The sequence below is a fragment of the Chrysochloris asiatica genome, unplaced genomic scaffold, assembly GCF_000296735.1.
Source record: "Chrysochloris asiatica unplaced genomic scaffold, ChrAsi1.0 scaffold00004, whole genome shotgun sequence".
In the NCBI taxonomy this organism is placed as follows: domain Eukaryota; kingdom Metazoa; phylum Chordata; class Mammalia; order Afrosoricida; family Chrysochloridae; genus Chrysochloris; species Chrysochloris asiatica.
In genome coordinates, this window is record NW_006408522.1 from 1122994 (window position 1) to 1137440 (window position 14447).

Sequence of the window (14447 nt, forward strand, 5' to 3'; positions counted from 1 at the left end):
CCAATCCCTCAGCCAATGAAAACTCTATTATGGATCACAATAGTCCAATCCCTCAGCCAATGAAAACTCTATTATGGATCACAATAGTCCAATCCACAGTTAATTATTAGGATTGCACAGCACCTGGCAGTGCTTTGTCCCATTGCCCACACATAACTAACACGACAACAGCTCACACCACCAACAAGAACCCCGTGGAAGTAGCTTAAAGGATGTCTGTGGCTACCCTGTCCTTCACCACCTCCAGGCATCTAGAGCCTTGGGAAAAACAAACCTGAATCATTAATAGCAGCAGAGCAAATAGATGATCAAGAATGTGAACTACCAACAAAAATCCCTTTCTTCTCTACTATAAATGGAACAACAAACACAGAGAAAGGGTGACAGAGAAAACTTCCAAACATTAACTTTCTGCAGGTTAGAGGCAAAAAAAAAAAAAGAAAGAAAGAAAACAAACCCACCGGCAACATCAACAAAACAGTGGCAGTCACAGCAGTCATAGGATATAAAGTAATTAAGTTGATATCAAACAGCTTCCTGAAAGAGAAGGTTGCTCCAACCCAGAATAGCAAGGGGTACTGCAGAACTGCCGACCTCAAGAGTCAGAGGTCATGGAATGAATGAGACAAGTCTCAGATACACTCCCATCTGTGGTTGGCTCGGGTGGAAATCAACCTTAAGGTAGTCCGTGGACACAAATGACCTCCTGTGCTACTGGGGGCTCAGGGACCACAGGACTTGAGCGCTGGGGAGGAGGGGGGATGCGATAAAGATCAGCTCTTCCATATACACCTTTTATCTTCCTCAGACATGAGGAAACTGAGGGCCAGGAGGGTAAGACATCTACCCAAAGATCCTTCCGAGTGGATTCAGGGCTCTTTTATTCTACTCCAGAAATCCATAATCCCAACATGAATAGAAAACTCCGCTACTGCTGTACTGAATAAAGAGGTTAACACCACCGCCACCAAAGGGCAGGGGGCTCCATCTAGACCAGGAAGAACAGAGCAGTTTCTGTGATTCCATTCCAGCACTCCCCAGCCTCCACAGGCCCAGCTGTTGGGATGCACACACCATCTTAGCCCGTCTTTCAAGTATGCAGGGCCCATGTCTCTCCGGGGTCTGTAAACAGTTCCAGCCCTCTCAGGCCCTAGTAGCTGAACACCACACACCACTGGATTGTTTGGTAACAATGACTGGGGGATATTAAACAAGGGCTGAGGACCGGATGTGAATCACTGAATTCTCAAACAGGCTCCTTGGAAGGAGCTAAGAGAGAGGGAGCTGAGGCAGGGAGGCTCCACACTCACAGAAGGAGGGTGGAGACTCAGAGGGAATCTTCCACAGGTGCACCTTTCTAAAGCCCTTCAAACTGCCTATCTGTGACCAGGGAGTTCCTTCTTGAGTCAGGTGCTATCTTACCTGGGGTGCTCCCCGATTCAGGATGAAGGAGGGAAAGGTGAACAAGGAGGGCCTTTCCTCTGCACCCTGACCTCCTTTGTCCCCACCCCATTTAAAATGTCAGAATGTGACACAAGGAGGCAGGTGCTGAGAGGAAATGGGTTCATGCTACACACACACACACGACACACACACACACACACACACACGTAGATGCACCTTGTGGGCTGAGCACCAACTACTTCAATGGAGATGTCCCTCAAAGGAAACTACAAAGCACAGGGGGATGTGGCCACATGAGAATTTGAAATTCCGAACGCTGTGGACTAATGCGTCACACTGCAAAGTCGTTTGAACTGCAAGGTCGGTGGTTCAAGCTTACCAGCTGCTCCTTGGAAACCCTATACAGAGTCGCAATTGACTCGATGACACTTAACAAGTATGGGGTGCTCCACCCCTTCTATGTCTGCACTGACCCCATCAGCCCTGAGAATGGGCAAGCCACCAGCAGCTACGTCCAACCTCAGAGCCTTATCACTCCCCCGACCCCAGGCCTCACCTCCACTGACCAGAGGCTGCCCTGGTCACCTGTACCTTGCACCTCAGTATCACCCTGAAGCCTGGCCTCTAGGATTTTGTCCGGTTTTAAACAGTGTGTGGGAGTTTTATCTGGGGACGTGGATGGGTACACATACTCTGTTGCACTAGTCATCTGCGAGGAGAGCATGTGATCCACCAGTCTGTACTTCTTGAGGGTCTACTATGTGCACTGGATAAGTATCTCAGTCTTCTTAACTTTCTTTGTAAGGAATCAAAGGCTAATGGCCCAAACCAGGACACATTTACTATTCTGTGTATAAGAACAGGGTGAAGGGGGACCCCACATATCTGTTCTAATTTTCCCTGTGGTGGTGGTGGTGCCAACATTTAGTAACCCTGTAAATCTTTAAAGGAGTAGAAAGTCTCACCTTTCTCACTGGCAGATTCAAACTACTGACTTTGTGATTAGCAGTCCAGCTCATAATTCACTACACTACACCAGGGCTACCTAACTTTCCCTTTACAACTTATTTTTTCAAAATTAGTTTTTACCACACCTGCCTCCACCTTCATTAAGGAGGTGGTGGTGGCGATGGTGGTTATGTGCTGTGGAGTTATTTCCGACTCATAGAGACCCTGTGTAGGGTTTCTGAAGCTGTAAACCTTTTTTTTTTTTTTTTTAAGTTTTTATTATGAGGTTTACATGGGAGAACATCAGCTTTACACTCATCCTATCGTATTTCATTTCATTGCAGTGATTACAATCCCCTTCATGCATCATCAAATAACTAAAGGGTGCACCACAAAGGCCCACCCCCCAGCCTCTAGCACACAGCCCTTCTCCCTCCCAGAGTCCAGTGTCCCCAGCCACTCCATCTGTCCATGTCATCGTCTCTGTCTCCATCCCTGGCGTCACTGCCTCTCTGGGTAAGGTCCCGCTCTCCATTCTTTCACTTGATGGTACCAGGGATCTCCACTCCTAGGCTGCAAAATCACTCACTCTCCTCCTTTAATCAAAAAGCATCTACCTCTATATTTCCTACCCTCACAGTCAGTCCTGATGGCAATTATTCACTATTGTACCACAAGAGTCTTATCCCCATTTCCTTCGCCAGCCTGGTCCCAACAGATTGGAAATCATTCAGTGGTGATTCTACCTTTCCCTACTCCGTCTGGAACTAGGATCCCTCTTGAAAGCTTGTAAACCAGTCACTTCTTGCCTTTATAGGCATCCCCATTTTGGGTAGCCAATGTCTAAGTTGCCCATCCTGGTCAACCCTGTGTACCAAAGGGGTGGGAGTGATCCTCGCTGTAAAGATTTGTTCCCTTTTTTGAGCTACTACATCCATAAGTATAGGTAAAGTTCATCAAATTGTAGCAGGTTACTCTTTTTTTTTCCCCCTCTTCTTTCTTCTTCTAGTTGAGTTCTGATCATCCAGCTACAGAACCCAGGTCAAGTGGGTACTATCTGCAAGTATGAGTGTTCTTGTGCATCTCCCTTCGTTTCATATCTGCTGGATGCTTCACTCTCCGCTCTAGTCCTCTGTGGCCATGTCACTGCTTCTGGGCCCAGGAGTCCCCGGGTCTTGCCATATTGCTGGCCACCCAGGTCTCCACCTGGGTTCACAGCGGTCTATTGAATGTGGTCAGGCTTAGCTTTCAATTTCATTGCTGTTATTTCCCTTCTTCCCCTTATCGGTGACCAGTGTGGTCACCAGCCAGACCACATGCCTGCCCATGTATTCCCCTTGGAGTCTCAGTCTTGGAAGGGGGTTTGCTCTGAGGGGCTGCAACCACTTGTCTTGATGGCTCCCAGGTGAACAGCTTACTTGTTCTGGTAGTAATCAATCAGACTGCCGTTATTGTTTCAGGTTTTTCCTTCCGGCCTTTCTTTCATGAAGTATCTTCTGTTCTCCTAGCCACTCCAGGCTGGTCTACTCATCCTTTCCAGTGGAAATTTCCTACCTCAGTCAGTTCTGGATGGGGTTCTGGATTCCACCTATGGTCTTGTGCAATGTAAAGGCTCCACAGGAAGTCTCTTTCACTGGGCAACTTCTAGTGCCCTTTAAGGTATTCCAATCAGTTATAGGCTGAAGACAGACTTCACAAGCTTTCTGTAGTGATATTTCTGGCTATTCCTTTCTCACGCCCTTCAAGTGTCTATTTTACAATGGTAGGCAAGGGAAACCAAGATGTAAAAGATAGCCAAGCATCTTAACATTAGTCCCCTCTTTTACCCCTTCAAACCATGTGAGGCTGTAAATCTTTACAGGAGGAGAAAGCCTTATCTTTCTCCTGCAGAACTGCTGGTAGTTTTGAACTGCTGGCCATGAGATTAACAGCTCAACTCATAACCACTATGCTACCAGAGCTCTTTTCATTAAGGAGGTAGCAACTACCTCTTGCTTCCTATGAGTAAGTTCTGTACTAAGTACTTTAAATGTACTTTAGCCCTATAGAACAGACCCCCATTTCCCAGAGTACAGTGAAGTTCAGACAGGTAGAGTCTTCCATGAAGTCACACAGTAGGCAGGAGGGCGGAATGAAACTCCGAACTCCAAGCACAAATGCCCAGACTGTTCCCAGTGCACGATGCTGTTGAACCTGCCTGGTAAGGGAACAACTCTGAGATGTGAGGACCTTCTAGAAACATCACTGGGGAAGAATTCATTCTCTCTCTCTTTATGGTACTTAGCACACAGAATAAAGGATTAGTACTTTCCTTCCCAGGCCCCCCATGTTTTGTCAAGCCTTTTTGAAATTCTCACCTCCACTGTGAGTTATAATCTAAAGAAAGCCCTGCCTGAGTTTCCCAAGTCCCAGTTCTGAATTCATGAGTTATTCCCACTCTCTAAGCCTCAGTTTCTCTGTCTTTAAAATGGGCAGGCTGGACCAAATATCTCCACAGTTCCTTCTCTGATAATCTGTCAATGTTAATCAGACTTGCTAGCTGGATTTTCCAGAAGACCCCCTTCAGTACTGAACTATGGAAAAGGAAGCACATCTCCAACTCCCCAGCAACATCTCAGTCCTCTCCTGCCAACGACCGCCTCAGTGTGGGAACAAAACTCCCATGGCAAACCCCCAACATGCTTGTGTGTGTGGCTATGTGTGGAGGAGACCCAGGAGGTTGACTTCCAACTGTACTCCACTTCCCATCATACAAGGCTCTGCTCCTTCCCTGTCTCACATACCAGGAATCTGAACCACAGCTCTGAGAGTCCTTCCCCATTCTTGCCAGGCAACAACTGGAAGCAGGGAAAGGATATTTGCTAACAATGGAAAAACAGTGGCCAACCATGGGAAGATTGCAGAAGCCAAAAAGTCAACGTTTTGGGAAAGACAGCAGAGTTACGTGACTAAAAAGACCACACAACCCGATCGCATGTAGGATGTGGTGCCAGTATTTAATTGCTGATAAAAGCTCATAAGCAAATCAACTACCGACTGGGACACAAAATCCACTCTTCCTTCTGTCACTCTGAGCACACAGTGCCTAAGACATAGTCAGCACTCACAGAAGACTCATTTAATGTAACAGAATGAAAACTTAGGGCCAAATGTGTTCTAAACATTTGCTCTTTGAAGGCACAATTTAAAAAATACTCCCCCGTAAGACACTTTTTTAAAGGAAATTTAAAACAAAACAAAACAAAAGCCCGTTATAAGTGCCCTATTATTTTTAATGGATTGCTTACATCTAAAATTCTGCTTAACAACTGAAGATCAAAATTCCTCCATTTATATCCATACAATGAAATATTACTCAGCAATAATAAGGAATGAACTACAGAAACAAGCATACATGAATCTCAAAATAATTATGCTGCATATAAAAGAACCACACCGAACCAAACCGACTGCCATCAAATTCATTTGGACTCAGAGTGACCCATTATAGGGTTTCTGAGGCTGTAAACCTTTACAGGAGCAGAAAAAGCCTCATATTTTAGCAGCTGGTGGGTTAGAACTGCTGACCTTGCAGTTAGCAGGCCCTTGCTTATCCTACAGTGACACTAGGGCTCACTGTTTGAAAGAAAAAAAGACTCCCCCCACACAAAAAAAATACATACTGGAGAATTCCATCTGTAAGAAATTCCAGGAGATGTAAATTAATGTATAGTGACAGAGAGCAGATCAGCGGTTACCTGGGGATTGGAAAGACAAAACCAGAGATGTAAGAATTACAAAGGAATAATAAGAAATTTTGAGGGTGATGACATCTACATTGTCGTGATTCTGGTGATCATTTCATCGGCACGTGTGTATGTTTGGAGTCCTGGAGTGGTGTTGTAGGATAAACGCGGGCCTACTAACCACGAGGTTGGTGGTTCAAACCCACCAGTCACTCCTCAGAAACCCTATTCAGGGTCATTATGAGTAAGAACCAACTTGACAGCACTTAACAACAACATATGCCTGTTAAACTCACCAAACTGTACACTTTAAGCATGTACAGTTTATGTTCGATGATACCTCAAATAGTCCTGGTGTGGAATTGCAGAATAATGCACTGGACTGCAAGATCGGCAGTTCAAACCCATAAGTCGCTCCTCAGAAATCCTATACAGGGTTGCTATGAGTTGGAACCGACTCAATGGCATTTAACCACAATAGCAACATTATCTTAAGGTCGGCAGTTCAAACCCACCGGCCACTCTGGGAAACTGAACAGGGTGGGTTACTAGAAGTCAGAAATGACTCAATGGCACACAACAACAACAAGCTACCTCAATTAAAAATGTAAAACATTTTAAAGTTAAGACTTCTAACAACAGAATGGAAGTTTATCAGAAACCTGAATTTCAAACACAATGATGCAAACACAAGGCTCAGGCATTTTGGTCTAATGTTGCTGGTAGGTTCCATGAGTCTCTTCCGACTCATAGCAACCCTTTAGAGGGTTTCCAAGCAGCGGCTGGTGGGTTTGAACCAACAACCCTGCAGTCAGCTTCCCAGTGCTTATCCTACCAGGACACATCAGGACTCTGCAAAAACATTTACGGATTCATTATTTGATGCCTTCAAAGGTACTACTGTGGGCTGACACTGTGCATAGCAACTGTAACTCAGCCAACAGCCCTGAAAGATAAGGCATCCCAAAGTAGGTCACCAAATTTCAAGCTGGCATTAAAGTAAATTGTACACACAGACTTACTTCCTGTAGTCGTCTACGGTGCGCAGAGACAGAGACTTGGCTCTGTCACATGGAGTCTGACCTGACCAGGAATGATCCATTCAAATCCAGGAGTGACAAGCAATGTCACTAACAGATGCTCAGTAAATATTTTTTTGTGTGAATGAATAATCAATTGAAACCAAGGCAAGCTCTTCTCTCTTCTTCTCCACCTCATTAGTAATCAATTAAAGCAACTTCCTTAGGAAACTTTCCATTGTCAGATTGTGGAGGCACAGAAGACAGCCAGATCTTGAACAGAGGATGTGCTGGATGCCAACTTGTCTCTTGTATGTGGGCTCAGGTACCCGTGTTCCAGATCAGCAAGGTTGTACTTACTTGAATCACACATGGTCGCTTTCACAAACCCAATGGGCCTGCTTTGTGGGCCCCTTTCTTCTTTACATTTTGAGGTCACTACAGCGATTAGCACTGTGGTTTTCTTATGTCTTAAGAAGATGGCTGGAGTCTCTGTAGTCATTCAGCCCGACGGGATCCCCTACTCCAGCCTACCATTCCAAAACAAAACAGATACCGGTTCCCTGGCCACCAAAAAGCATGAGAATTGGGGAAGGGCTGCAGATTGAGGGGCATCATTTAGAGACCTATCTAGGACATGAAGCAGAAAAGGCACTTAACACACATTTAAGGTTGACAAGGGTGGGGGAAATGAAGGTGGGGGGCAACATTAGTAAGGTGAAAAGTAAGAGTGTCACCATTCCTGAAGGAAATTCTTTCCAACCCATTGGTGATTTGTTTCAAAAGTTCACAGAAAACCTAGTTTATTGCCAAATCCAGCCCCAGGGTCAAGTGTTTCTAGTACAACTGCACGCAAACCATGGAAGCTCAGTAAATGTTCACAGATGGTGATGAAGTCCTAACTTCAGGTCAACTGCACAGGGGAGAAAACCCAGCTAATAAAAATGTGAAAACGGATAGTTCTAGTAATATTGTTATTGTTAAGTATCATAGAGTCGGTTCTGACCCAGAGTGACCCCATATAGGGTTTCTAAGGAGTGCCTGGTGAGCATGAACCACAGACCTTGCAGTTCAAACTGACTACGCAGCCAGCACATTAACCCACAGTGCCACACCAGGACTCCACAGTAATAATGGGGGTGGAGGCAAAGACACACAAACAAAGTAGGCATGCCAAAAGGAAGGGAACGAGCCAGATGAGCTCATTCCAAAAGATTATACAGAAAATGCAGTGTAACAGAGAAAGTGTTTTGGTCATTAACAGGTGCTCAATAAATATTTATTGTACAAATGAATGATCAGTTGAAGCCAAGTCAAGCTCCTCTCTCCTGTTCCCCACTTTACTAGTGGTCAATCAGGGCAACTTCCTTAAGAAACTTCCCACTACTGGAATTCAGGAGACACAGAAAACAGCCGCCAATTAATGGGTCTGGGCCGGACGTTGAAAACAGGCCATCAGCCCACAGAAGCACTTGGCCTGCACAGTGTTTTTCATATTTTTAATCAGTTGTCAACTTTTTAAAAGCAGGGAGACTTCATATTTAAATCTAGATTTCTAGCTTCTCTTGAAGAAACTCAGATTTGGCAACACTTGACCGCTGCTGGCACCAAGTCTTCAATGTCCCTTTAGATGGGGAAGGGACCTTCACTTCTGATTTCCTTTATACCAGGGCAGGATGCTCAATCCCCCATGAGCATCCTGCCCTCAGCTTCCAGTGGGGAGATCACCACACCTTACAAAACAGAAAAACAGGGGTGGGTCTTTGTAGAGTGACCAAATATATACATGCCAGTTTGCTCAGGACAGCCTGATTCACACCTGGTGTTAACTGTCAATGGCATCTCCTTTCATTCTCAGAGTCATGGCTGGGGCAATAAATTGTATGGTCATCCCAAGCCTATGTCAACCCTAGATCTACCTGGCTACCACCAAGGTTCCTGTAGACCAGGGGTGGGGAACGTCCAGCCCTCAGAATCATTTGGTCTGGCCCTGCCAAGGCAACCACTGTTCCAGCCATCACATTAGGGATGCGTTAATTAAATGTTTGACCAAATACAGCAGGCAAATTTTTTAAGTTGATAATTTTGTATGGCCCACGAATGATGTTATAAATTTTGACTGAAACAGAGTTCCCTACCCCTGCTGTAGACAAAGCCCTCAGAAGACCACGTGCTCTCTGCAGTTTCCCAACCCAAAGATGTCACACTTCCTGCAGAGTCCACTCCACCAAGAGTGTCTTCACACACCCTACGAAGCTCAGAGCCTGTGGTGGCTCTACAGAGGGGGTGGCAATGGCCAGTCCCAGAGGGCCTACAGTGTTGAGTACCTGGAGGAAGAGGGAAGGAGGAGACAGCACTACACAGACAGAGCTCATGGGGATTGGAAGAAGAGAAAAAGGAAAAGAAAAGTGGGAGGGAGAAGAAGAAAGGAGAGGGAAGGAAAGGAAGACAGAATTCTCGTTAATTATCAACCTAATTTTCTCTTGTAAGCCCAGAGGAGAGCTAAGGCCTCCCTCACTTCAGTGTAGGCTAGGGAGCCATGCAGCAGATGAGAGAAAAGTAGCTTTCAAAGTGAGATAAGTCACCAAGACTTCTTACTTGGGGGTGTGTGGGGGGGGAGGGGGGAACACACCCTCTTGAGTGAAACACATTCACTGTCACTGTCAGGGTGAAAAGCAGTTTCCATCCATCCCAACCTCTTGCCTGGTGACACAGAGCACAGAGACAGGCTTACCAAGCCTTTAATTGGCTGAAAAACCCCCACTAGTGATCAGTTACCATTTCCCAGAGCTTTAGAAAGGATACTTGGAAGGCAGAGCCACGGGAAGGGAAGCAGGTCATGTGAGTGGCTTTCTGATTGTTAACTCCTGAGATACACCAGGGTTGCTGCATTCTTGCCTGTTTCCTTGTTGCTTAAGCTACTGTTGAGTTAGGTAGACTTGTGGATTCTTCATGCTCAGTAGAACAAAATGCTGCCCAGACCTGTGTGGACCCCATGATCAGCTGCAGATGGGACCACCGTGATCCACAGGGTTTCGGTCAGCTGATGTTTACAAGTAGATCACTCGGCCTTTTCTCTTAGTCCATCTTAGTCTGGGAGCTCTGCTGAAACTTAGTGAGCACCAGAGAAAGCAATGTGAAAACTCAAAGACCAGGAATCAAACCCAGGTCTCCCGCATCTGACCAGTGCCCCATACATGTTCTCTAACACACCTTAATCCTGGCCTAGACCAAGACGGAAATTTTATATTTAACCCTAACATGAAATCTTTCCATTCCCCAAATCTAAAGGGTTAAAAACCAGGGAGGAAATTATTTCACTGAGGAAGAAGAAGAACAGAATGCCCCTGCAAGAGCAGCCCCCATGTGTGAGTGGAGGCAGGAAATAATACCGCGGTCTTGCCATTTTATAAGAAAACCTGATGTAACTGGATATATCATACGGCATCTGAGGTTTGCTTCCCTCCTTAAGAAAATGTAGTTCTTAAAATCCTTCAGGTCCATGTGAACTTAAATTCCTACTCTTCATTCCCAAAGTGAGACTAATATCACACAAGACTCGCCTCAGTCCAAGTCTGATTTTAAATTTCCTTTGGTAGCTACCTCAGATACACCCAGGCCGATTTTATGGGGCAACCGAGAGCTAATATAAGGCACAATCTGTGTCTAAATGTGTTTCCAACGCTCCAGTCTCTCAAAGGTAATTTTGTAAACAGACACAGAGAAAGGCTTTGCCTTTAAAGTGGGCTGGGAATCAACTACATTTGCCTAAACACTGATCAAATTCCACAAAAAAAAGGAGAAAGAAAGGCACATTCAGAGGAATGCCATTTCTCCATCTTTCATCTTTCGTTAACAATTTAACAAAAAGCTTTGGGTTTGGAGGGTTAATAGTCTGACGTCTGGAAAGGAGAGTGGTTGAAGGATATTTATAAATTCTCAGCTGGAATTGAGGCAGGGATCCCTTTATTGATGGAGACAAGCACAAATTACGATACTTGGCATGACTCGTATATACAAAGAGCTATCCAAAAACAGTCACTGGGCCTCAGCAAAGGAGGCTGCAAGAAATCAAAGGAAGAGAGAAAGGAGGAACCAAAAATGCAGAGACCCACAGAGCAGCATTCCAGATGCCCAGAGAGTCTTAGTGGGGCTTTTCCTTTAAGGGGAGATGGATGTTTACTTACACAGATGAGTTCCATTCCCTTGGGTTCAATTGTCCCAGGGAACCACTCAATGCAGGATGATTGGAAAGGAACAAATAGCTCCCCTCCCAGCAGCCGGCTCCCCCAGCATGTCCTGGCTGTAAAAGCAGGCTAGGCCCCAGTGTCATGCGGGGGCAGGATCCCAAATCCAGACCGGAACCAAACAAAAGACCCTGAGTAACATCTGTGCTTCACCACGCAGGGAGTTTCTGCAGGAACACTGGCTTCCCGAGCACAGCACCCCACCCCCCTGAGCCCCCACCCAAAACAGAAAAAAAGATAAGACAGGAAGTCAATGGCCAGCAGCCCCAAAGAACAAACCAGTTCAAAGATGAGAGGCAACCAGTCCACAGTATGGGGCTTCTAACCCCACACCTACTGTGTTTCTTATGTAGCCCCCCCTGGAGCTGCTCAGGGTATAAGAGCTATTGAGAATTTGGGAGGTCACAGGGCAGATGGGATCTGATGGCAAAGACAACACAGCTCCATTTAGGCAATGTTTGACCCCCAATGCCAAGAAACCAGTTACCATTGAGTAGATTCCAACTCACAACAACGCATGTGTGCCAGAGTAGAACTCTGCCCCATAGGGTTTTCAATGACTTACGGTGCTTTTCAGAAGGAGATCACCAAGCCTTTTCTTCCAATGTGTCTCTGGGTGGCCTCGAACCTCCAATCTTTTGGTTAACATTTTACAAAACCCAAGGACTCCCCTGGCCCCTATATCTCCCATTTTCTGTCACTAAGAGGAAAGCCTTGGCCATACCCAGAAAAGAGCAAACCAAAGAGACTCTAGTACTTGGCAAGCTAGTTCTAAATCCTTCAAGAAGGAAAGGAAGTGAAACATTTCGACCCCACAGGCATTCTGATCATCAGAGACTAATAAAGTTGAGAACCCTAATCAACCCCAAAGAACAATGGCAATAGCTAAAATTACACACTTCAACCATCGGCTGATGATAAAAAGCAGGCTGAAGAATCACACCTCAAAACAATATTGCAAACTGGACTTGGGGCAGGGGGGAACTGAAATGTCAGAAATTAAAAAAAAAAAAAAAAACAAACAAAAAAAAACTGAAAACAGCTCAAACTGCAGACAATAAAAATCATCCACTAAAATGTGATGAAATAATGTAAATAACTCAGATATATAAAACTGTAGTCAGGGACACTGACTTGGTAGAAATAATGGCACAAAGGCAAATTCCAAAATGATAGATGTGAAAATCAGTACCAACAGCAAGTACACAATCAAAACCAGAATCAAATTTTTGTTGTAAAATGTATGTTGAAAAGCACTGTTCCTGATTATAATCATTTCTGCTCACAAAACAAAAAAGGAAGAACTCAGGAGCAGTTTAGCTATGGTACACACACACAACGGACCAAGATATTCAACTGCCATGAACAAGAACTGGTATTGTTTGGTTAGTGTTTGCATTTATGAATTGAATCTGAACATTCATTGGATAAAAAGGGCACAGTGAAAAAATGTCCTACGATGAGGGTCAAAGGCCAGTGTCTTACTTATGTAGTGTTGCTAAGACAGATATGCCACAAATAGGTGGCTTTAAGAAACAAATTGATTTTCTCACAAATTAGAAGGCTAGATGTTCTAGGGGTAGGCTTTCTCTCTGTGTTGGCTTTAGAGGAAGGTCCTTGTCTCTTCTGAGCTTCCGGAAGCTCCTAGGTGATGATCATGTGACCTGGTATCTCTTCCCCCAGCTTTGTTTCTGTAATCTGCTCCTTTTGTATCTCAAGAGATTGACTTAAAACTCACCTTACACTAATACTGCCTCGTTGACTTAAGAAAACCCATTCCCAAATGGGATTTATAAATGACAGAGATAGGAATTAGGATTTACAACACATAATTTTTTGGGGAAACAATTCTATCTGTTAGCAGTCAGGTTCAGACAAAAACCACATAAGCAAGCTAGCCTAGTGCTGTTGTTGTTGTTGTTGTTAAGTGCCGTTGAGTCGGTTCCGACCCATAGCGACCCTGTACAGGGTTTCCGAGGGTGTAAATCTTTACGGGAGTAGAAAGCCTCATCTTTCTCCCACGGAACAGCTGGTAGTTACGAACCACTGACCTTAAGGTTCGCAGCTCGATTCGTAACCACTACGCTACCAGAGCCTAGTGCTACACGTCCCAAATTCCTCTGCTGGGAACATGTCATCATGCTTACATCCGGGTCAGACACTTAGTAAGGATGAGGGATGGTCATGGTGGGAAAAACATATTCAGCAGCCCAGAGACCAATTTCAGTTCGCCCACTGATCCCTGACATTAGGCAGGTGACTGAGGACACACACAGTTACTGTCAGGGCCATCTCTCAGAAACCCCCACCTGAGAAACCCAGTAACCTCCAGTTCTCTATCCTCAGGGGATATGGGAGTGAGAAGCAGTGAGTGATATGAATCTTTACTTCTCTGTAGATTCCAAGCTTTCCACAATAAGCATATATTAGAGCTCAGGTTAAAGCCAAAAGCCTAAACACCTGTTGTAAGGATAGCTTACTGGGGGCATAGTGACTCACTCAAATGGGTCCAAATGGCCCTGGAACCAATGTTTTTCCAATTAAGTATATAGGAGGCAGATGTTCAATTTGAATTCAAAGCCATTTAGAATTTTGGAAATTTAATCTGGGAGCCGGCAGCTCTGTTCTGCCCTCTAAAGTCACTGCCCACTCCCACCCTCACTCCCCACCACCCCCTCTCAGCCTTAGATATCTAAGCTGCTTCTCTCCAATGCTGATCATTTGCTTTGGTGGTTTAAACACATTCAATGGGGGCTATTTGATTTAACAAACAATACTCTAAAAAAGCCTGGCTGGGAAGAACACACACCAATTTCAGCAGAGTAAATACCTTGGTCAAGAGGCAGAGAAGAACAGAAATGGAGAGGGGTGAGGGGGATCACAAGGATGCCTTCAGCAGATTGTTTTTAAAAGAAATAAAACGTTGCCAATATCTGAAGCAAATATGAAAAATATGAACCGTTGTTAACTCCAGGTGGAGGTACGTGGACAATTATTGTGTACCCACCTGTCCAATTGGTTGTGTTGTGGTGGCTTGAGTGTTGCTGTGGTACTGCTGGAAATCTGCTGCCATATTTCAAATACCCAAAGTAGACAGGAAGGAC

The 14447-nt window shown here is 45.0% G+C and overlaps 1 protein-coding gene across 2 annotated transcripts in view; it reads right to left on the bottom strand.

The window, feature by feature from the left end:
* SMAD3 (SMAD family member 3) overlaps positions 1-14447 on the bottom strand; it is a 160447-nt gene that overhangs the window by 49641 nt on the left and 96359 nt on the right. Inside the window, exon 6 of one of the 2 annotated variants that reach the window (XM_006831508.1) lies at positions 6593-6608. The exons of the other annotated variant lie outside the window; for it this stretch is intronic. Within the exon in view, the coding sequence (XP_006831571.1) occupies positions 6593-6608 (16 nt within the window). The remainder of the gene's footprint in view (positions 1-6592; positions 6609-14447) is intronic. 2 annotated transcript variants of the gene reach the window in all.